The sequence below is a fragment of the Petaurus breviceps genome, unplaced genomic scaffold (assembly GCF_028583685.1).
Source record: "Petaurus breviceps papuanus isolate PSGF00001 unplaced genomic scaffold, PetGlider_PUasm1.0 551, whole genome shotgun sequence".
Classification (NCBI taxonomy): Eukaryota; Metazoa; Chordata; class Mammalia; order Diprotodontia; family Petauridae; genus Petaurus; species Petaurus breviceps.
Genome location: NW_027186372.1, coordinates 25,770,551 through 25,792,749, shown reverse-complemented (window position 1 = coordinate 25,792,749; position 22,199 = coordinate 25,770,551). Strand labels below are relative to the sequence as shown.

Here is a 22,199-nt window from a genome sequence, read left to right as displayed (position 1 = left end):
TCACTAAGCTGCCTTGTAACCTTAGCAAAATTAAAGTTTTCATAATTTTTTTTTCACTATCACTTCATCTAAGCCCTTGAGATAATATTTCCTCAGATACACGTTAGCTAAAGGATCCAGCTGCTCAGGAGCGCTTCCCAAATGGGTGTTGTAAAGAATCCTCATTAAATAATGCAGTATCTTGTTTATTGCTGTGTCTTCCATTACACCCTAACAGTTCGTCGTGGGGTCTATCCATCAGCATTATTTATTTCCCAATTTTACTTTTGACTTAATTCATTTCCCTGGAACATCCGTGATGGAGAGTGAGTCAGGGAAGCGCCAGTAAGTCATGACAGATTGGATTGTGCAGAGCCCTCTTTGCCGACTCTGTCCTTCGCGCAGGAATCATCTATCATGGAAGAGGGAGCTGGCCACAGAGTAGAGAGTGCGTATCGCCCTAAGAGGCAGCACACGGGCGGCGAACGCGCGATCCGCCTGGTTTCCAGTCCGGACTCCGTGGGTACCCCTGAGGGTGTCGCCCCTGGTCTGCTGGGTCTTGGTTCCCTCCTCTGAAATGCCCAGGTCTCGGGGGCGTTCACAGCCGCCCTATTTAGGTGCCCTCTGAAGCCCCTGCCAGCTCTAGTGACAAACCCCGGACTGTGGTCCGGGACCTCCGTTTCAGCTTCTGCTGTTTGCTGCCTTCAGAACTGCCTCTGGGCCATTCTTCTGCGCCTCCTCTGTGAAGTGCGGGGGGCGGATAAAGTTACCCCGACGCTTCTCTCTTGCCCGCACCCCCTAAGAAGCCGCAGGGTCTCGGCTTCGCTACTTACTGCCGGAACGACCCTGGGTAAAGTCGCTCCGCCCAGCGCCCCCCCCCCCCCCCCCCCCCTGCCCCGCCGCGGGGCCCTGCTCCCCCCTGGCGGCCGCCCGGGGCGGCGCCCCCCCCCCCCCCCCCCCCCCCCCCCCCCCCCCCCCCCGCGGGGCGCCCGCTTCCCCCCCCCCCTGCGATACGTCCCGACGCTCTTCTGATCTTCGGGACGTACCCCCCCCCCCCGCCGCGGGCTGCTCCGCCGCGGGGCCCTGCTGCCCCCTGGCGGCCGCGAGCGGCGCTGCGCCTGCTCCCTGCTGCCCCCTGGCGGCCGCCCCCTCGGGGGCGCGTTCTTTTTCCCATCGTCCTCCGCTTGCGGGTGTTTCAAACATGGAGGAGCGGGAGCGGCGAGGGGGCCCGGGCCGGGCGGGGAGCCCCGGGAGCCCGCCCAGCCCGCGGCTGGACGTCCGCTCGGACCGCTTCGACCCGCTGCTGGCCCTGTACGCGCCGCGCCTGCCGCCCATCCCCTACCCCAATGCGCCCTGCTTCAACAACCTGGCCGAATACGAGAGCTTCCTCCGGCTGGGCGGCAGGGGCCGGGGCCGGGGCCGGGCGCGGGGTCAGGCTGGTCCCGGGGCTCCGGGCGCCCCCGCCGCGGCCCCCGGCCCCGCCTCGTCCGCCTCGGGCTCGGCGCGCCGGACTGCCCGCCGCCGCGGAGCGCCCGCCCCGGACCCCGAGCGCATCCAGCGGCTCCGCCGGCTCATGGTGACCAAGGAGGAGGCGGACGCGGGGGCCCCCGGGCCGGGCAGCAGCGGCCGCCCCGGCCGCAGGAGGAAGGCGCCGCGCAACGTCCTCACCAGGATGCCCCGTGAGTGTGCGGCGGGCGGGCGGGCGGGGGTCCGCGCGGCTGATGGGGGCAGGGGGAGGAGGGTCCGCGCGGCTGATGGGGGCAGGGGGAGGAGGGTCCGCGCGGCTGATGGGGGCAGGGGGAGGAGGGTCCGCACAGCTGATGGGGGAGAGGAGGGTCCGCACAGCTGATGGGGGAGAGGAGGGTCCGCACAGCTGATGGGGGCAGGGGGAGGAGGGTCCGCGCGGCTGATGGGGGTGAGGGAACAAGCAGCATGGTTTATATGTGGGATTGAGGGGAGGGTCTGCATAGCAGATATGAGACAGTGAGGAGGGTCTGCACAGCTAATATGGGGGGAGGTGGAGAGGGTCCAGTTTTACTGATAGGAGGGAATGGTCTTGACTCTTGGAGAGAATGAGGCAGAGGGTCTCTGTAGCTGATATGGGGGACATATGGAGAGGGTCTATTTGACTGACAAGAGAAGTTTTAAAGAGGGTCAGCATGTTTGATGTGGGGAGAGGGTCTGTATGACTAATAATCGGGAGGAGATATCTGAAATGTCTCTCTGTGACTGATGGCCTCTGAGGTCCCTTCTAGTGCTAGGTCTATGAGCCTGTAAACTTGTGGTCTTGCTAGATAGGGAAATGTGGGAATGTTCTGTAGGGATGAAATGGGGAATTTTAGGAAGAGTCTGCATGCCTGATATTGGAGAAGGTGAGGGATGTGCATGTCTGACGGGGAGAAGGGTCTGCATGGACTATGTGAGAGTTACGTATGGTTGACAGGAAGATTTGTAGAAGGTCTTTGCAGTTGATGAGGAGGGGATATTCCTTGCTGATATAGGGGGATTTAGGGAGAGTCTGCATTGGCTGGCTTGGAGAATGTGAGCAGAGCCTGCATGGCTGATATGAGGCGGATGTGGGGAGGGTCTACATAGCTTATATGAGGGATAGTCTGATGGTTGATTTGAAATGAGTCTACTTGGCTGATTTGAGGGAGTTTTTTTTATTTGATCTGGTTTAAGGAGAATCCATACATAGTTGATTGGAAAGTCGGCTAGGCCAGCAGTTTCAGCTAAGTGACTTTATGGTGGGGTTCGTGGACAGCATAAAGGACATTTACTCTTAGCAGTGTCTTAGTCTCTCCCTTTTCTTCTAGCTTTCCCTCTGCTGATACAAGGAGTCTTCTCTAGACTCCAGAATCTTTAAACATACGCTTTAATCAAAAGATCTGAAATTTGGCATGCAGTGGCTGCCACTGAGAAAAAAAAACACTTTGTAAGCCTTCTGGGTGCATGAACTGTGTGTGTGTATTCATATTACTGTAATCATGGGTTTCTTTAAATTCTGAGGTTCAGATAGCACTAGGGAATTTCTCTGAACCTTTTAATAAATTCTGTTAGGAAAGCTGTTGGAGACAGAGCTTGCTAGAATGTGCATTTGGGTCTTGTATAAATGTAATAAACACAGCCAGACTTATACCTTTGTCATATGGCAGGCAGTTCTGACATCTGCCCAGTGAACACAATGACCTACTTAGCTATTCAAAGCATCTGTATCCTGATAGCTTAATTGTTATAATATACCTCTTAAATGAGCCAGTGTGTTAAATGAGTGATGTTTAGGTTTCTCTTAGTGGTTTTGTTTATTGAAAAAGAACCTCTCCACTGACAAGATATAGAGCTGTAATAAGTTAAGATAAATGATTTACAGTGCCATACGATTCCTTCCATGAATTTCCAGCTCATGTTGCCTGTCTACAGCATATCTATAAGTTGTTCTTAAACGGAAACAATAAGGGCCTGTATCTCTTCTGTGAATTAGATATATCTGGGTCTTAGATTGTAACACTAATTAATTAGAAGGCCACTTGTCTGCATTGTTGAACAACAATGTTCATTGAACAACGTTCAAGAACGTTGCATTGTTGCCAAAATGTAACATTGGTGAGACCATAGAACATTCTTGGAAAAGTCAGTTCAAGGAAGCAGTACTCTGAGCTCCTTTGAACGGATTGTAGAGTCCCTCTCTCACACCCCAAATCATTGCTTGGAGTGCTTGGAAAACTTGTACTGGGAACAGATATCTCTCATTATCACTGGAAACAGTTAGGTATGTATGACACATGTACATAAAAAAGAATTATTAGCATTCACAAAGCAAGGGATTTAATGGTAATGCCTAGAGCAGAAAGAGCAAGTGAACGCCAAGGGGAAAGTAAAATAAGAATCATCAGGCTGGCAATAGCTCCCTAAGGGAAGTGAACCTTAGGCTCTGAAGGAAGGAAAGGACAGGAGTTGGAAAAGAGAAGTGGAAAAGTATATAAGGCAGATATATAAGAGTGCAAGTGAACAAGTGATATACTATACAGAGGATGTTAAGCAGATTTGCTTTGGTGGAGCAGACACTTGGTGTTGATCACAAAGAGACATGATCTATTGAGATTAGGAGTGGGAGGCAGAAGGTCGTTTTGGTAAAGGACTTTATAGACCAAACTGAAGCGTAGATTTGATATGCTAAAAGTTGGGAGCCACCCTACATTTTAAAGCAGGGGAGTGAGATGATGGTAACATTGAAAAAGCCTTTTCTAGGAGGTATATGTATATATTCATATGTGTGTATATATACACTATATATATATATGTGTGTGTGTGTGTTTTATACACACACACACACACACACACAGAGCTAGCAATATACACAAGGGTGAGTAAGTAACCAAGGTGAAATTAAACATATCTATAAATTATTTCAGGAATATTCACAGAAGGGTCACCAACTTTATTGCTACATATCCAGATATGGTGGTAATAGTATATAATAATGTCAATATTGTAAGTTATAATAATTCTTACAAAAATTAAAACCTACCTTTTTTGACTCTTGTATATTTGAAAATGTGTGGGTGAAGTAGAACTTAAAAGTCAGCAGTCTCTTCCAACTCTTTTTAAAATACTATTAGATATTATTAGAAATAATGTTATGGCAGAGATAGAAGACTAAGACAAAATTCAAACATTTCCCCCACATGTTCCTATTTAGAATAATAGAACCTTAGAGCTGGAAGTGAACTTGTACCAGACCTCGTCTCCTGTCGATCTTTCAAAGTGAAATAACCTCCCATGTCACATCTGCCAAGTTTCTTTCCTCCACTTCTTCAAAAAGTAATTTCTACTACTAATCCGTGTCTGGACTACACCAAGCCAGTCCATAAATAGAGTACAGAGAAATAGGAGCCCGGAAATTTAAGCAAGAGCAGAGACTATTACTTTTCTTATAGAAACGAGAGTAAGAAGTTTACAGAAGACGTCTTTGGCATGTACATTCTAAATAATTCTGCCTTGTATATCTTTGGCACGGCTAGCAGGCTGTAAGTACTTAAAAATTAAATAATAGCATTTTTTTATAAAATTCAGCACAGTCCCTAGGCACAAGTCTCTCTCCTTGAGTTGAACAGTAAAAGCTGAAGTTCATAGCCCCAAAATTCCTGTGAGTCATAATGCTGCTTTTACATGGCATCTATTTGCAGTCTTATAGAATTCAGATGCGTGGAATGTGCCTTTTTCACCATCACAGCTTGGATACAACCAGTATTTTTCTTGACATGAAGAACAGTGTGTAGTGAGATGTTTTTCATTGCAGGGAATCCAGACATGGAGTAGACCTTACTGTTGTATCCAGACAGTATTTGCAGATATCTTAGTATTATGTGTATTTGAGGCAAATTATTAATTTTACATCATGTGCATGTGGAGTTCTTTTTATGAATCAAGCTAGAAATGGAATTCAAGAAGAACCTCCTTAAAAATGGTATCTTAAGGCATGGAGTTGAGAAGAACAATTACATGTAACAGGTTATGTGGGAAACAGATTAGATTGACTTGAGTAGAAGGTTTGCCAAAGGGAATGGGAAACATTCAGATGAATGGGACAGAACATTTTATTAGAAGACTTTGAAGACAGGACTGTTTAGATTTGATATGATAGATAATAGAATGAGCCAGTGTAAGAAGAAAATCTTCATCCTAGTGGATGATGCAGATCACATATATTATAAAATGTATGTGTACATCTACCAATCTACATATGTGTATATACATACATTCATACATACATAGTTTAGCTATGTTATTTTGGGGAGTTATCATTTTGCTATGAGTGGGGAATGCAACAATGAGACCTCACAACATAAACTGTTCTTTTCTGGGGTTGAGCAGAGCTCAAAGTTCATTCATCATCCATTTATTAAATGCCTATTGTGTGCAGGGCACTGTGCTGGGCTCTGAGAGAGTCACAAAGATAGAAGAGACCAAGACTCTGCCCTTAAGGACCTTACAGTATATTAGGGGAATAAGATATCTACACAACCATAATACAAAAGAGAACATGGTAAGTGCATAAGCAAATACAGTCCCAGTGCCATCAGACTTCTGATGAGAGAAAGACGCTTTTTGACTGGGGTTGATCAGAAACCTCCTTGAAGGGTGGGTAGGATTCCAGCTGGTGGGACAGGGAGGATATTCCAGTCAGTCAGTCAGCAGGCTTTTATTGTGTGCCTGCTATTTGCTTAGGGATACAAACACAAAGAATGAAATGGCTGTACTCTCAAGGTACATTATGTTCTAACAGGGGAGACAAGTACATATATATGTGAGTGTATGTGGGTATATGTGTGTGTGTGTATGTATGTAACCAGTACAAAGAGAATCAGTGTACACTAGTGGAATATGAGGTAGTTTTGGAGAAAAGCCACTAGCAGATGAGGGGAAGATGAAGAAAGGCTTCATGAAGGTGGTGCTAGAACTTTGTCTTGAAGGAAGAAAGGGATTCCTTTATTTGCAAGTGAGAAATGAGTGCATCCCTGGCATTGTCAGTGCAAAAGCATGAAGTTGAGACATGGAGTGTCCTGTTAGAAGAACTTGAAAGTCTGGTTAGCTGGATCACAGCCAAAGAAAGGTTGTAGCCAGATTGTTAAAGGCTTTTAAAAGCTTAACCGAAGGAGTTTATGTTTTGTCCTATAGGCAGCAGTGAGCCAATGGAGTTTGTTGAGCATGGAGTGACACGGTCATTTTTAAGGAAAATCAGTTTGGCATTAGTGTCCAAGGTGAACTGGAATGAGGGGAGACTGAGGCAAGAAGACCATTTAGGATGCTTTTGCAATACTCTAGGCAAGAGTTGATGTAAACTTGAATTAAAGTGGCTGTGTGAGTAGAGAAAAGGTGCTGAATGCAAGAGATATTGTGGAGGAAGAAATGGCAAGATTTGTCAGCTGGTATGCCAAAAATATCTGAGGGGCAGTGAGGAACTGAACATAATTACAAGGTTATGGACTTGGAAAACTGAAAGAATGGTGATACCTTCAAATAAATAGGGTTGTTTGGAAAAAATAGTGCATTTTGGGGAAAAGATGATAACTTCTGTTTTAGACGTGTTGAGTTTTGAGATTTTTTATGGGACATCCACTTTGAAATAACCAATAAGTTCAGTGACAATTCAGGACTGATGGGAGAGAACTGGGGTTGGATATAAAGTAATCTCCATGGAGGTGATAATAAACCTGTGGGAACTGACAAGGTCACCAAGAGGGTATAGAGAGAGTGAAGAGAGGCCAGGACTTTCAGGCTACACCCAGATGTAAAAGCTGTGTATCAGGAGTGAAACTGCAGAGGAGACTGAGGAGAAACAGTTAGACATGTCAGATGGAAACCAGAAGAGCAGTGGCACAAAGGCTGAGAGAGGAGAAAATGTCTGTTAAGAGAGAGTGGTCAGCGATGTAAAATGCAGCAGGCAGGTTGGGAAGGATGAGCTCTGAGAAAAGACCATCAGATTTGTGGATTAAGTCATTGCTGTACAGATTGGATGAATCAATTCACAGTTCTGCCAATAGTACATTAATGTCTCATCTTTCCCACATCCCCTCCAATGTTTGTCATTTGCCTTTTCTGTCCTATTCGCCATTCTAATAGATATGAGATAGTGCCTCAGAATTGTTTTCTTAAAAAAAAAAAAGACATTGCTGGTAACTTTGGAAAGAACAGTTTTATCATAGTGATGAGTTTGGAAGCCAAATTAAGAAGGGGTTAGGAAGTAAGGGAGAAAAGAAGTAGAGGCAGCGAGTATGGACATTTTAAAAATAGGGCTTTAGCTGAAAAACAGAAAAGAAATACAGGACAATAGCTTGAGAAGATGGTAGTTTCTAGTGAAAGTTTTTCTTTTATTTTTTTAACATTGTTTTTTCCATTAGAAGAGAGACTTAGGCATATTTGAAGATAATACGGAAGGAACCAGTGTATAAAGAGAGGTTGAAAATTATGAGGTTGGTAGTTAAGGTTGCCATCTGCTGGAAAAAAATGGGAAGAGATGTGATCAAGGGAACGTGTAGAGAGGTTGGCCCTGGCAAGGAGAAGGTCCGCCTCTTTATCAGAGACTGAGAAAAAGGAGGAAGAGTGGGAGATGACATCCAAAGGTTTTGAGAAGAAAAAGCAAAAGATTGCTTTGTTGCAGGGACAAAAGAAAGTTGGAGTTGGATAACGTGCGTGTATAACGCATGGCACTGTTGGCATATGACTTCTGCTAGCTCTCTTCAGCATCGTGTGAATAGGAACAGAGGAGGTGACCAGGAGGAGGGGGGCAGTTCTGAGACTTGGTGAGGTAGGTTTAGCAGCAGTGGAGCACAGTGGGAAGTTGGTTTGCTGAAATTATTGGACTCAAGAAATTGAAGCCAGAGTAAAGGTAATAGCCTAAGAATATATTGAAAGTAGAGGAACTGAAAGTTTCAGTCAGTGAAGAATAGATTTAGGAGAGATGGGATGCTAGGAGAAGAGAATGTCAGAGTTTTTAATAAAGAAGTGGAACATTTATGTATAATGGTGAGAGTCAGGGTCTAACCATCCCTGTGTGTTACTTAAGCAAAATTAAGGAGTATGTCATGAAGGAGACCAAAAAATTGGGAAGTCAAATAATTTGGAGGAGTATCAATTATGGATGTTGAAATCTCCAACTTTAAGGTCAGGACTTGGCAGTGAAGGAGAAAGTAGGTGAGTCAGGCACTGACCTACTTTTAAAGAGATGGAATGACTTGGAGGCAGCTACTACAAATTTTCTGCATGGGGTGGAAAACTTTAACGGAAGAATTAAAAAGAAGAGTAGTTGCTGAGTGACGTCAGTAACAGAAGAATCTAGAAGTGACAGTGGGGGAGCACAGAGTGTTCTGGCGTCCCTTCAGGGTGTCCTAGTTTAGAGTACTGAAGGAGAGGATAATCACAGGGGCAGTTATCTGGAAGAAATTCTTTCTTAATGAGGTCAGTAGATAGGAGAATGGTAGAAAGAGGTCCGGAATGAAAGGAAATTTGTTCACCATGAACAGGAATTCCAGAGGGCACAGTAGGATGGGTGGGCAGGGTTGAGGTAGGAAATGAAATAGAGTGAGGTTGAGGAGGGTGGGAATAAGGGAATGGGAGGAGGAGACTGAGGATAGTTTGCTCCTATGTGGTGGGTAGTTGAGTGATCTAGGGATAGGGAAAGAAAAAAGTGGCCGATTATTAGCTGTAGTCGTACTAATGGGTGGCCACTGAATATTAATGCTCGCAGTCTTGAAAGGGAGTTGTTACTGGGCAGGAAACGGGAGGGATTTAGGTACTTCCACCAGCTTGCCTGGACAAGTGTCTCCCCCACCTGGTGTTCCTCTTCCTCCTGTGTGGTTGAAGGAGTGCAGAGGCTTGAGCAGGGCTGCACAGTGAAGTGCAGAGTGGGATGTGTGGGGTGCATTCATGGGACAGAGTGGTCCAGTTTTACTGGAGCGTAGTGTGCATAAAAGGAAGTTGTACGCTGCAAAGGTAAACTGAAAACGAAAAACACGCTGGATTTTATTCAGCAGATCACACAGTAAGGAGGCTCCTGGCACAGACATTCTCATGCTGCCCTGACTAATGTTCTCTTTTTATTTCAGTGCATGAGGGCAGCCCACTGGGTGAACTTCATCGCTGTATCAGAGAGGGAGTGAAGGTCAATGTTCACATTCGCACTTTCAAGGGTCTTCGGGGTGTCTGCTCTGGCTTCCTGGTTGCATTTGACAAGTTCTGGAATATGGTAATTAGTTCTTTTTATGGGGATGGAAAAAAATCTCATAGGGACTAACCCCTTTATTGGATTAGGCAACCAATATAACCTTTTTAGAATAGCAGTTGTACTGATAATTGCATTAGAGAAGAGCTGGTGTCCTTGAGCTCTGCTGTAACAGACATAAGATCTGTGCTCAACTTACTACCTTTACCCCCAAATCCAATTCTCTTATCCATTCATTCAACAGGTATTCTTTGAGCATCTATTATTTGCAAAGCCCTGTGCTGGACACTGTAGGGGGGATACAAAGATATATAAGACAAAGACCCTGCCCTCCAGGAACTTACAATCTAGTAATGAAGAGAAGACATGTACACAAATAACTATAATACAAGGTAATACATAGGTGTCATCGTTCTGGAGTTTCTTCTCCAGCAGTTATGGTTACCTTCCTCCTACAACTTTTCCAAGTTATTCAGTGCACTTTAACACCCCCCCCCCCCAACAGATCTGACAAGTGATGTCTTACTCTTAAATACCATCAAAGGAAAGGTGATAACTAACACATAATGGTAGTGATGTCATGAGATCTGATTGACTAGGGAGTCCTTAATGGCTTGTGTGTAACATGAGTTATTTCCTATTAGTTGCTGACATAGATAGCAGGGAAGGGGAAGGAAATTAGGGTGTATTTGGAATGGCCTCCAAAATGGAAATGAGTGTAATCCAGGAGTCACATTTTGGTGTTGCCAGAGGATTTTCAGGGGGAAAAAATTAATAAGAATCACAAATAAAAGTCAACTTTTTTTTTTGGAAGGCAGTTGAGGTTAAGTGACTTGCCCAAAGTCACATGGCTAGTAAGTGTGTCAAATGTCTGAGGCAAAATTTGAACTCAGGTCCTCCTGACTCCAGGGCCAGTGCTCTATTCACTGTGCCACCTAGCCGCCCCTTAAAAAGTGAACTTTTGAGACTTTTGCAAGCTTTGACTATAAATGATTTGGAAATAGCGTGAAAATTGTTTTTGGTTGTTTTTTTTACCAGTGCTACTTATTTTCTTCTTGTGAACCGAGATAGCTAATGGTCGTAGGTGCCCAGTGAAGAGAATGCTGTTTTTGAAAGCATTGAATCTGCTAGGATTTTTGACAACACTTTCAATTTTTCTCTTTTTGTTTTCTTTAAAGGCACTTACTGATGTGGATGAGACTTACAGAAAACCAGTTCTGGGCAAAGCATTTGAACGTGAACCTCCTTTAACTCTCACCAGGGTAAGAAGTTTCCCCCTAGTTACCAGCAGCCTATATGCTTTCAGTATTAGGAAATAAGGTATTGGGATCAGGTAGGGGAAGTAAGGCAGGGACAGAGGGTAAGGGGTGTATGGACTAGTGTCACTATTCTCCACATTTCTGCTTAATAAAAGCCTTAATTATTAGAAACAAGGTATGACGTTGGTAGAGTCTTGATTATTCTCTACCTCAGTTAAGCCTGATCTATATGTAATTTGTGTAACAAGTTCCATCACCTGAAGATGAAATGTCTTTTAGTTCAATATAAAAATAAACCTGTTTGTCATTATAACATAATGTCACATAATATGGCAGGTGACTTTTATCTTGATTGTCCCTTTATTGACTTAACCACTGGTTAGAATAGGAGAAATAAGTGTTGGCTGATTTAGAAAGGTAAAGTCACAGCCCCAAAGTGACAGGAATGTATGTTTTTAAAGGAGAATATAGAATATCAAGAGAGCAGCTAACATTTGCCTTGTTTCCTTGTAGCTGTTTGATCGGCTCAAACTTCAGGATTCCTCCAAAAAGGAAGCTGACTCCAGGTCAATGGTTGAAGACTCTACATTGTCTCGATATTCACAGACATCTACGTGGAAGATGGCCACGGTGTGGGGGAGAGATGATGAGGATCGAGGATCACAGAAACGTTCTCGTTCAGCACCTTCTTCACTTCTGGCAGCTGGAAAGGAAGCTTCCAGGTCTGACCTGTCAGGCAGGACTACTCGGACAGAGGGCTCTAGTACAGGGGGTTCTAATTCCAGGGGCCGGTCTCGTAAGAAAAGGCAGAAGCCCAAAGTGGATTACCAGCAGGTATTCACACGACACATTAACCAGATATTTATCCGAGGAGAGAATGTTCTACTTGTCCACCTTGCCCAGTGATCAGCTGAGCTTTGAGTATTTTATTTTTAGAAATAAACCGCATGAATTGTATTTGCACTGTGCTTCTTAGCATCTCAGTGAAAAGCTAATTTGGAATGATTCCCTCTGATCTTGGATGTAGAGAGGAAGGAGCTGAGTCTAGGACCCTGTGGTATATCTGCTTGTCCACAGAGATGGGGACAGCATGCTACCACATGAAGAAGACAGACCTTTTTTAGAATGGGTGGCTGTTCAGAGGCAGAAAGCATCATTATAAAATGTAGATCTATTCATATATACATAGATATAAATTAGATTTGGTTTCATGTGTTAACTATCAATACTCTTGAGATAAGCTAGAAAAATAATGACTTTCTTGACTCTACTAGGGTCATGATGTGTCTCTAACTCACCACAGATACCACAGCACAGAAAGGGAACCCATTCTTCAAATGGTGTGGTGTCTGTGGCAAAGGCTCATGGAAATTTCTTTTTAAGAGCTAGTGGTATAAATTGGACTGCCATCCCTGCACCAACCACTGCATTGTACATTACCGTTCATCTTTCTGGAATTTCTCCTGATGGGAGACTAGAATTTATGGACTTACTGAGCATTCTTAACATCCATGGAACCCACCAAGCTTGTATTAGGGTGGGATTTCTTCAGGTGGTATGTTATAAACGCCCAGCAGTAAACCCACCATAGCTTTCCCTGTTGTCATTGTGAATTCAGTAGCTTGATTAATATGTTTACTGTTCTGATGAAGTTAGTGTCTGCGTGTGGTGGACCAGATGGGAATTGTGTCCTGCCATCTTGTCCTTTTCCCGCTTCTGCCTTGTGTGGCATGCTGTTGGTGCATGAGCTGGTGTGGCATGGCATGCAGTGCAGTATGAGTTGTCTTGTGAGCTGTATGGCATTTGTGGTGCCATGCAAATTGCTGTGCTTAATTTAGCTTAAGTGAGTTCAGCATGAACTCAGTAACATAGACATATCTTCACTGCTAGAACTCCCTGTCCTGGAGCGGGGAGCAAAGGGTGCTTTTTAGCTTGGTTCTAATGTGAAACGGGGAGGTTGTTTTCCCCTCATATCTGGCCAAAGAGGCTTTTGCAAGCTACAGTGATAAGGAGCGCTCATGTCAGAGGGACATTGGAGCCCAAGGTGTGGTACGTGCAGCAAGAACACCATAGAAACGTGACTTCAGCAAAGCTGTTGTGCTTCTACTGTAATGGTTCTATGCTCTTTAACTCAGCCAGTGTAGAACAGGCTACATCCTGAAATAGACTGTTAGGCAATCCCTGACTCTTTTGGGGTTGACTGTTTTCATTTCTTTTTTTTCCTACAGCGAGAGTTAGCTTTTGTGCAGAATGAGAATAAGCTCACTGTATGGTTAGGTGCTCAAGTATATGGAAGAAAAACTGCTGTGTAACTTGTGGCAGAAACCCTTAGAGAAGGAGGGGGAGCTCAGGTATAGAAAGCTGACTTGGGTCCTGCTGCTTTTTCATCTTGTGACTGTAGGTAAGCCAGTGTAACCCCTTGCTGCCTCATTTTTCCCCATCACTCAAATGGGGAGATAAGACACCTACCTCACAGGGGTATCCGAAGGGCCTGAAAAGCATTTTGAAGATAGAATGTGTTATTTAAGTGCCAGGTATGGTCCTACTAACTCTTCCCTAGCTTTTTAAGGCTTCATTATCTTGTGGTCAAGGCAGGTGCTATATAAGATAGTCATTATTTGTCATTAGGGATATATGTGATCTTCCCATAATTTTAAAATCAAAAAAGACTATCAGGTTCTTAGGAAAGTGTGTGTTCCATTCCCAACTTCTAAGGAGTAATTGTATTCCTTAAGGAAAGTACCACAAATGTGAAGACAGTGCCAATTTGGGAATCATGAGCTCCTTATGCTTCCCTGTTCTTTGTCTTTTTCCTTAATATTTACAAAGAATCTGCCCTGGACTATTCTAGGGGCTGTAGTGCCAACAAAAGAACAAGGCCCTAAAAGTGCCTCACTTTCAAAGGAAAAAATCTGGGGAGCTTTTTACTTTAATTTTTAAATAATTTTTTTAAATCTACTTCTAGAACCTAATTATAGATACTAGACTTAGAAAATTATACAGCAATCAAATGAAAATCATCTTTGAAACTTGATGAGTGGATTCCATTTTGTGATCTTTAAAACATTTTCCCAATAGAGTTAGTCTTCAAAAAAAATTATATTGGGGAAGGTGTATGTGGCAAGATGGGTATCTGCCCCATCTAAAAGTATTGCCCTTTTCACTCTCCCCAGGCTGGAAACTAGGGAATGCTTACTTTCCCAGAAAAGACATATTCTAGGAAAATGACCAAAGGGATATAGAAAAACTATGCTTAATTTTCACTTGTCATATTGACTGATTTCCATTAGACATAGCCCAATTTTTAAAAACTTGTAACTAATTTGTAAATAATTTCATGGTTACATCTAAAGTGTACAGGTTACTTCTTGTGTGCAGGAGCTCACCACTTTTCCATCGAGTTTCAGAGCCTTGTTCATGTCACTGGTTTTTGTAAGTTGTATATGATTTATCATATTTGATCATATACATCATGACTGTCTTCTTGGTTGTGGCTTCAGTATTGATTCTGCAATGATTACTGTCTAACAAAAAATAATTACAAAATAGTATTATGTTGAAAACTTAGTAGGACAGTTTAAAAAAATAACTCATCTACACTGCTTGAAAACAAAAAAAAATAATACTTTCTCTTTATTCCTAAAGAAATATTTTTAAAGGGAAAAAAAAAAATCACTCCTTAGGCATTCATCTGTTGCTCAGATATACAATCTTTGAAAACACATGTTGGTTACCATAAATGTAGCTAAAGTCATAACCATCAGAATGAGGAAAAAGGTAAGGAAAGGGAAAATAAGATTCTTAGAAGCATCCAGCCTGATTCATCTAATAAAACCTTAAAATAATATAGTCTGTATGTAGTGAACCTGGTTCAAATAGAGGGTATCATATTATTTTGGAAAAATGACCATTGTGTGTAATAAATCATTTAAACATTGCAAGAGCTGAAACTTCTTTGGATTAGCTGAAGTCTCTTATTGATTATTAGAGTGAGTAGGAAGGGAAATAGGTAGCTTCATGTGTTTACCAAATTAATTTCAGGAGTCACCCTGTGCATACAGAATTGTTACTACAAACCCATCATTAAAGGGATATGCACTTTTAAGTTATTTTTCCAGTAATAGGAACAAATTGCTGCTGAATTATCTGGGTCTTTTTTTACCCTTTTTGCCTTTTGGACAAAGGTGCAATCTTTGACCATGGGTTAACAGTGGGGATAACTTAAGACTTTGAACACTATTTTCTGCACAGGTTGTGTGCATTGAATCAACAATAAATTAGCAAAACTGAAAGCTACATTCAAATTTGTACTCTCTATTTCCATTGGACTAGAACTATTATTTTAAATAATTATAACTTCAGATATTGTGAATTTAAATATATTCAACTCCTTCAGAGGATTCATTGTTTACACTGAGACCTTCTTGTACAGAAATTGTTGCCATGAAAAGTGAGGCACCTATAAGTGAGCTCCTCCGTTCTCTCCTATCTAGACAGAACTGCAGACTTCATGTGGGCTGGTAGACCTGGCCTATTCCTATCTTTCTAGAAAAGGCTAAGTCTGTTGTGAATATTGATTTTTTTTTTCAGTTACTCCTAATATTAGCTTCCAATGGAAAATCATACATTGGACTGTATTTTGTAAATTGTTTCCACCAGTCATATTCACCAAATGTTGGTAACTTAGGAAAGAAGGCATCCAAAAACATTCAGCCATTCACCGGTGCTACCCCCAACCTTTTTTTTTTTTAAAGGCAAATTCTATAATGATACAGCTATTGGTATAAGAGTAATAATGACCTCTAAATACATAATCTTTGCAATCTCTTATTTCACAGTAGGTCAGGTACAAAGTTCAGTGAAATCCTTTTAAACAATAAGGTTTTAATCATTTATTTGGCCTCAAGGCTCTATGTCTCACAACCACATACATAGTCAGCACTTAGTAAGTATTTGTTCAAGAAGTGATGGTACAGTGATCTCCAGAAGGATTTCTTCAGTGCTTCCAAGCAAGGAAAGCCTGGCTAACCTAGCTGATGTTGGGAAAACTGGCTAATCTTTATTTTCTGGCAAATTGATTTATTACTAGACAGTAAGACTGGAGGGTTCCGGTCAAAGTGCCAGGGTCACAGAAGGAAGATTAGGGGTCCTTTGCTCCTTGTGCTTGAGTCCTTTTCGACATGTCTGGAGGGGCTTTTTTTCAACTAGTAGAAACAAAAGATTTATGTCAAACAGCAGCTTATGATAGTTCAGGAGATCTAGGGAAGAAAAATAAGTATACCAGAGACCTTCAGTTTATCATGTATTCACCTAGAATGAAGAATATGGATGGCTTTTTTTTTTTTAATCCCTTCTGAAAATATGGGAATTGTCTCTCAGGAAAGATATGAAAGTCAGTCCCACTACTTTTGCACTTGCTTTTGATTTTCATAGCTTTGTAACAAGATGCAACTACAGCTAATGTTATCATTGTGTTATATCTGGGGAAAATATTTAACTTAAAGGGCATTATTTAAGGTAAAACTGGCTGCCTGATTCTCAAGTGTTCTAGTCCCAGAGGCACCCCCTGGGCTCGGACCCATTATCTAATTATCATGGTAGTAGAGCAAACAGCAGATGATGTTGGGAAAAGTAGGTTATTTACCTCCTAGACTTGTCTCAAGGACCCTTTTCATTGGTATTTTATCCCCCAGGGTTTCTGTGGATATCTGTCTATACCCTGACTTATTACTCTTTTTCTAGAAAAAGCTAAACTGGGGTGAACATAGGCCTTTCTATTTGCACTATTCAGATACCAGCTATAATGGGAAAAACCATGAGTTGGAATCTGTTTTGTAAATTGCTTCTAACGGTCAAGTTCACCCAAACAGTTGTTCTTTAGGGACAAATTGCTGCTAAGAACTTTAATGTGAATCTGCAATGTTCTGCTTTAGTTATAAGTACTGTACATGAAGTCTGGAAACTGCAATAAATAGGATTTTAATAACACACTGGCTGTTTGGTTTCTGCTGATTTTTGGCAAATCTTTATCATGGGGAAAATCCCATACTGGTCATGAACCCCTGACTGAAGTTAGGAAAACCATGGGGCTTACAGCAGTGTTACTGTTGCTGCCTGGGACCTTTTCTTTGCCAAACACATTATCTTAATCTTCATCTTGGTACAGCTTTCCCATCCCCTACTTTTGACCAAATACATTTGAACAAGCATTTGTCAGCTTTAAGCTATGGCAACCTCCCTGTAAGTTCAACTTACAGGCAAGCTTTCAGTAAGTAGCTTACTGGCATCATCAACATATTTCCTTTTTGTTCTGCTAAACCCCTGCATCCCAGCTCCCAGACATTTTAAAAAAAAACCTGAAAGTATGTCATCCAGTTGCCTTCTGGTCACCCACAAGCCAAAATAGCCAAAGGATTTGCTATGGTGATTACCAGTTACCTGTGCATGTTCAGAACACTATTGGAAGGCGTTAAGATGCTCATCGGGGCATCTAGGTGACACAGTGGATGGAGCATCAGACCTGGAATCAAGAAGATCTGAGTTCAGATCTGGCCTCAGAAACTGTGTGACCCTGAGCAAGACACTTAACCCTTTTTTCCTCAATTTCCTCATCTGTAAAATGAGTTGAAGGAAATGGCAAGCAACTCCAGTATCTTTGCCAAGAAAGGCCCCCCCCCCCCCCAAAATGGGGTCATGAAGATTGGAACACAACTCAACAACAACAAAGATACTGGTCCAAATAACAGACGTACCTAAAACTGTGTGGGTAAGATTTTTTCCCCTCACCAAAAAATAAACTGAGAAAACAATTCTCTGCTTTTCAGGAACACCACTACAGGGTCAGAACCAAAATTTTGGAATTGGCAGGCAGGCAGGCAAAGATGTAGACAGAATACTAGACCTAGGAGACAGGAGGCAGTTCCTAGCTCTGCCACAGTGACCTCACTGTGATCTTGAGTCTTCTCTTGATGGAGGCAAAGCCGCTCAGCCTTTCTAGACCAAGATGAACTCTTAAGTCATCTAGCTATAATATGAATTGATAAATCTTAGAGATTATCTGGGCAGACAGGTGGCACAGTGGATGGAATGCCAGATCTGGAGTCAGGAAGATCCCTGCTGAATTCAAATCTGGCCTCAGACACTAGCTATGTGATCGTAGGCAAGTCACTTAACCTTGCCTCAGTTTCCTCATCTGTAAAATGAACTGGAGAAGGAAATGGCATCTTTGCCAAGAAGACCTCAAATGGGGTCACGAAGAGTCAAACACAATTGGAAACGACTCAACAACAAAGAGATTGTCTAGTTCAACTTCCTCTTTTTATAGGTGAGAAAATATAAACCCAGGAAAGTTGATGTGCCTAAGATCACACAGCTAGTCAGTGATGAAATTTATAACCACACAGTAGGAGTGATGGGGAACTGAAGCCTTCACTTCATGGTATCCTATAGAAAACTGACATGTTTAGGTTGAAATGGAAATGCTTTTGTGTTTCATAATGACTGAAGAGCTAGCTTGACGCTATACATGACGTGGCCCCCCAAAATTCTTAAAAAATGGCAGTGTTGGGGAGGCAGTAGGTTGGTCTAATAATTCTGGAAAAACAGTTTAGAACAATGCTAGAAAAATAACACCCTTTAAACCATCTATCCTATTAAAGGTTGTGTGCCCTAAGGGTGTAAAAATTAAAACAAAAGGTCCCATATATACCAAATGAAGAGCATTGTAGCAAAAACAACAGATGAAAGAAGATGGGTACCCATTTAATGGGGAGTGGCCAAACAAACTAATGTGATAAAATGTTGTTCTGCAAGAAATTATTAATATGAAAACTCAGAGAAATATGAGAATGCTTGTGTGAATTGGTGCAGATCAAAGAAAGCAGAATATACACAACTAGAATAACATCACTGTAATGACACTAAGTGATCACTGAATTGAGCCTAAAAGGCAGGGACCAATATTTCTCCCACAGTATAGATGATCAAATATACTGTCCTTCTCTAGGTAGGTAGATGGGGAACTATGGGTGTTTTTTGTTGCATATTTTGTCCGAAATGGTGGTTATGTTGGTTGATATTGCTTAACTTTTTCTTGTGACAAGGGGAGGTTCTATTTACTTTAGGAAGGATAATGGAGAATGTCTGTGGTGGAAAAAAAAGAGGCATCAATGTAACTTTAAAGAAAGGGGGAAGGATGGTGATGTAGAAACCTGGAAGGTAATACGTTGGTCCCTCCTTCTTTCTCTCACTAAGCTGGTACAGCCATGGAAGGAAGGTAGCTTTTGCCCATACCCAGCTATGGCTTGTTTCAAATAAAGCATTTTAAAATCTGCTCCATCACCACAAGGTGGCAGTTGGCTAAAGGATAATGACTAAAGGATGTCCCAGAGGTGATGAAGTCTGGGTTAGACTAATCACTGCAGCTATTTACTGCTAAACATTTACCAGCCTGGACTGAGGCAATAAAGGAAAAACAAGATATAATCAGCCCAAGTGGCAACATAAACATTTCTTATCAATATTGAACTTACTTAATTTGAAGCAGAGGGAAACCAGCTAAGTAAGCTGGCCCTGCCTTTGGCAATCAGTTGATGCATAATCAGTGTGTATATACTTGCTGCTAGAGGAAGGTGTTGGAAAGAAGCCATTGATTTCTCAGAGAACAGTTTTTCTAAGAATTAGTTTTACCCTTCCTTCACTGGGTCCCTCTCTTAGGACACTAGCCTCACTCTTTTTTTCCAAAGTGTTATAAGAACATTTTTTTTTAAAAAAAAGCAATCAGGGTTAAGTGACTTGCTCAAGGTTACATGGCCAGATGTTTCTGGGTGTGGTGCTGAGTGTCTGAGCCCGGATTTGATCCCCAGGTCATCCTGACACTGGAGCCAGTGCTCTTACTTGCTGAGCCACCTGGCTGCCCCTTATAAGAACATTTTTAAAAGCAATTAAAGAGGGGCGGCCAGGTAGCACAGTGAGTAAGAGCACCGGCTCCAGTGTTGAGAAGACCTGGAGATCGAATCCCAGGCTCAGACACTTAGCACCCACCCAGAAACACCTGGCCATGTCACCTTGAGCAAGTTACTTAACCCCAATTGCTTAGGGGCAGCCAGGTGCCCACCCAGAAACACCTGGCCGTGTAACCTTGAGCAAGTTACTTAACCCCAATTGCTTAGGGGTGGCCAGGTGGCTCAGCGAGTAAGAGCACCAGCCCCAGTGTCGGGATGACCTGGGGATCAAATTCGGGCTCAGATACTCAGTACCACACCCAGAAATAATAACTGGCCGTGTCACCTTGAGCAAGTTACTTAACCCCAATTGCTTAAAAAAAAAAAAGCAATTAACGAGACCTCCAGGGAGACACCTCAGAGAAGACTGAGTCCCACACACATCTTACTGATGATGAAGGACGCCGAGGCCTTTCACGCCCAGTGAGTTAGTGGAAGAACCAGGGCAAGATCCCAAGTCTCATGACTTTGGCTTCATCAGCTCCACGCTCTTTAAATCGCGACTTTGCTTAATATACTCACTAGAGTATTAAGTATGGAGTTGGGAAAACCTGGGCTCAAGTAACTGTGACACGTGTGTCATGATTTCTCTGAGTCTCAGTTTCCTCATCTGCAAAATAAAATAACTACCCCCGGGTTTGTGAATCCCAAAGGAGATAGCAGTACTTACTGTATGCAGAGCACTTTGCCAACCTTAAGCTATACAAATAACAACTATTATGATCATAGTGGTACACAAGCCCTAAGGACAGAATTTTTCACTTATTCATTTTTTTATTGTTTTGGTTTTTTTTCTCTTTGGAGCGGGGAAGGCAGGGCAATTGGGGTTAAGACTTACCAAAGGTCAAATGGCTAGTAAGTGTTAAGTGTCTGAGGCCGGATTTGAACTCAGGTTCTCCTGACTTCAAGGCCCATGCCCTATTCACAGTGCCACCTAGTCACCCCAATTTTTTTTCTTTTTGGAGGGGAGAAGGCATGCTTCATTTAAAAAAAAAAGTTGCTGCACTGAGCTTTGATTCCCCAGATCGCGGTAACAAAGCAGCCTGCTACTTTTTTATTCTTCTGGGACCAGAACTGAGGTTCTTGCTATGCTATATTCACTGCCCACCTCCCTCCCAGAGGGGAAGAGGTTCTTTGTGGTATTAAAGCAAAATGGTACTTGATCTTGGGAAGACCAGAGTCTGTTGGGCATGTAAAGGCAGGTGAGTCTGTTTGCAGTACTTATTTCAGAGACTGCTTAATCTTAGTTTTTGGAAAACCACCTATCCCAAGGTTAGCATACTTTTCCAGTTACCTTGAGAAAAAGGAATAGGTCACCCATGAGAACATGAGCCCTTTACACTTCACCAAAACCAGAACACAAAGCTGACCCGCATTTTACACCTTTCTGGACAATGGCAGCTCCCATAATTCTATCTGTTCAAGCTCAATGGGTCTAACACAGTCTTTTCTTTCTTAAATTTTCTTTTTTATTATGACATTGACAAACACGAACAAACATGAACATTTCTATATCTAAAGGGCAGAAAAAAGTGTTATAATGAAACAGTGATGCTTAACTATATACAGCTTGTCTTTTTTAAAGCACATAGGCTATCCAACAATATAGCCCCAGTGCTGCCCTGCTTTGTCCATACCCCCTTCTGAGCTTCCTTCTGCTATCTTCTGTGTATTTTTTAAATGAATGTTTTTATTACTATCACTAACCTCAAATCCTACCTTCAACATACATTTAAATCTAATCTACATTATTAACATTTTCTCTATCACTTTGTTAAGTCTAGACAATAAAATAATAAATCAAGCCCTGATTGCTATCATTTGCTGATTTCCAAAGTGGACATGCTCATATTGAAAATTTAACAATCAGCTGTCTTGAGCTGATACAAGCTGGCTCCAGCATATCCCTTCTTCCATTTCTAGCATTCTCTGATTCAAGATTTATCACATCCCCCTTTCTCAGAGCCATTGTAGAAATATATGGCAAAGTGAGCAGAACAGAGATCAATGGGAGATGGGAACATAGTCATTCCCACCTCTTCTCCCTCCCACAAAATTCTGTTTGTCTCATTGAAAGTGTATTAATTGGGGGGGGGGGGGCGGTGGGAATGACTATGTTCCCATCTCCCATTGATCTATGTTCTGCTCACTTTGCCACAACCACCACTCACAACACCCACAAAAGCAGCGGTGATCAACAATTACTTACACCCCACACCCCCCGCTCCCCCCCCCTCC

The 22,199-nt window shown here is 42.6% G+C and overlaps 1 protein-coding gene and 1 long non-coding RNA gene across 2 annotated transcripts in view; one reads left to right on the top strand and one right to left on the bottom strand.

The window, feature by feature from the left end:
* Window positions 1–1,180: 1,180 nt before the first annotated feature.
* LSM11 (LSM11, U7 small nuclear RNA associated) lies at window positions 1,181–16,947 on the top strand. Its single transcript, XM_069102486.1, has 4 exons — window positions 1,181–1,658; window positions 9,585–9,724; window positions 10,879–10,962; window positions 11,473–16,947. The coding sequence occupies exons 1-4, from the start codon at window positions 1,181–1,183 to the stop codon at window positions 11,863–11,865; spliced, it is 1,095 nt and encodes a 364-aa protein (XP_068958587.1). The 3' UTR covers window positions 11,866–16,947.
* Window positions 16,031–22,199, bottom strand: part of LOC138172722 (uncharacterized) — a 16,336-nt gene continuing 10,167 nt past the window's right edge. Inside the window, exons 2-3 of the long non-coding RNA XR_011171232.1 lie at window positions 17,398–17,479; window positions 16,031–16,163 (exon numbers count right to left, since the gene is read on the bottom strand). This is a non-coding gene — a long non-coding RNA (uncharacterized lncRNA). The remainder of the gene's footprint in view (window positions 16,164–17,397; window positions 17,480–22,199) is intronic.

Excerpts from the sequence above, each read along its gene's own strand:
- LSM11 (XM_069102486.1), top strand. The coding sequence starts at position 1,181 with ATGGAGGAGCGGGAGCGGCGAGGGGGCCCGGGCCGGGCGGGGAGCCCC. Across the intron at positions 1,659-9,584 it reads CGTCCTCACCAGGATGCCCC|TGCATGAGGGCAGCCCACTG; the intron begins GTGAGTGTGCGG and ends TTTTTATTTCAG. Across the intron at positions 10,963-11,472 it reads CTCCTTTAACTCTCACCAGG|CTGTTTGATCGGCTCAAACT; the intron begins GTAAGAAGTTTC and ends GTTTCCTTGTAG.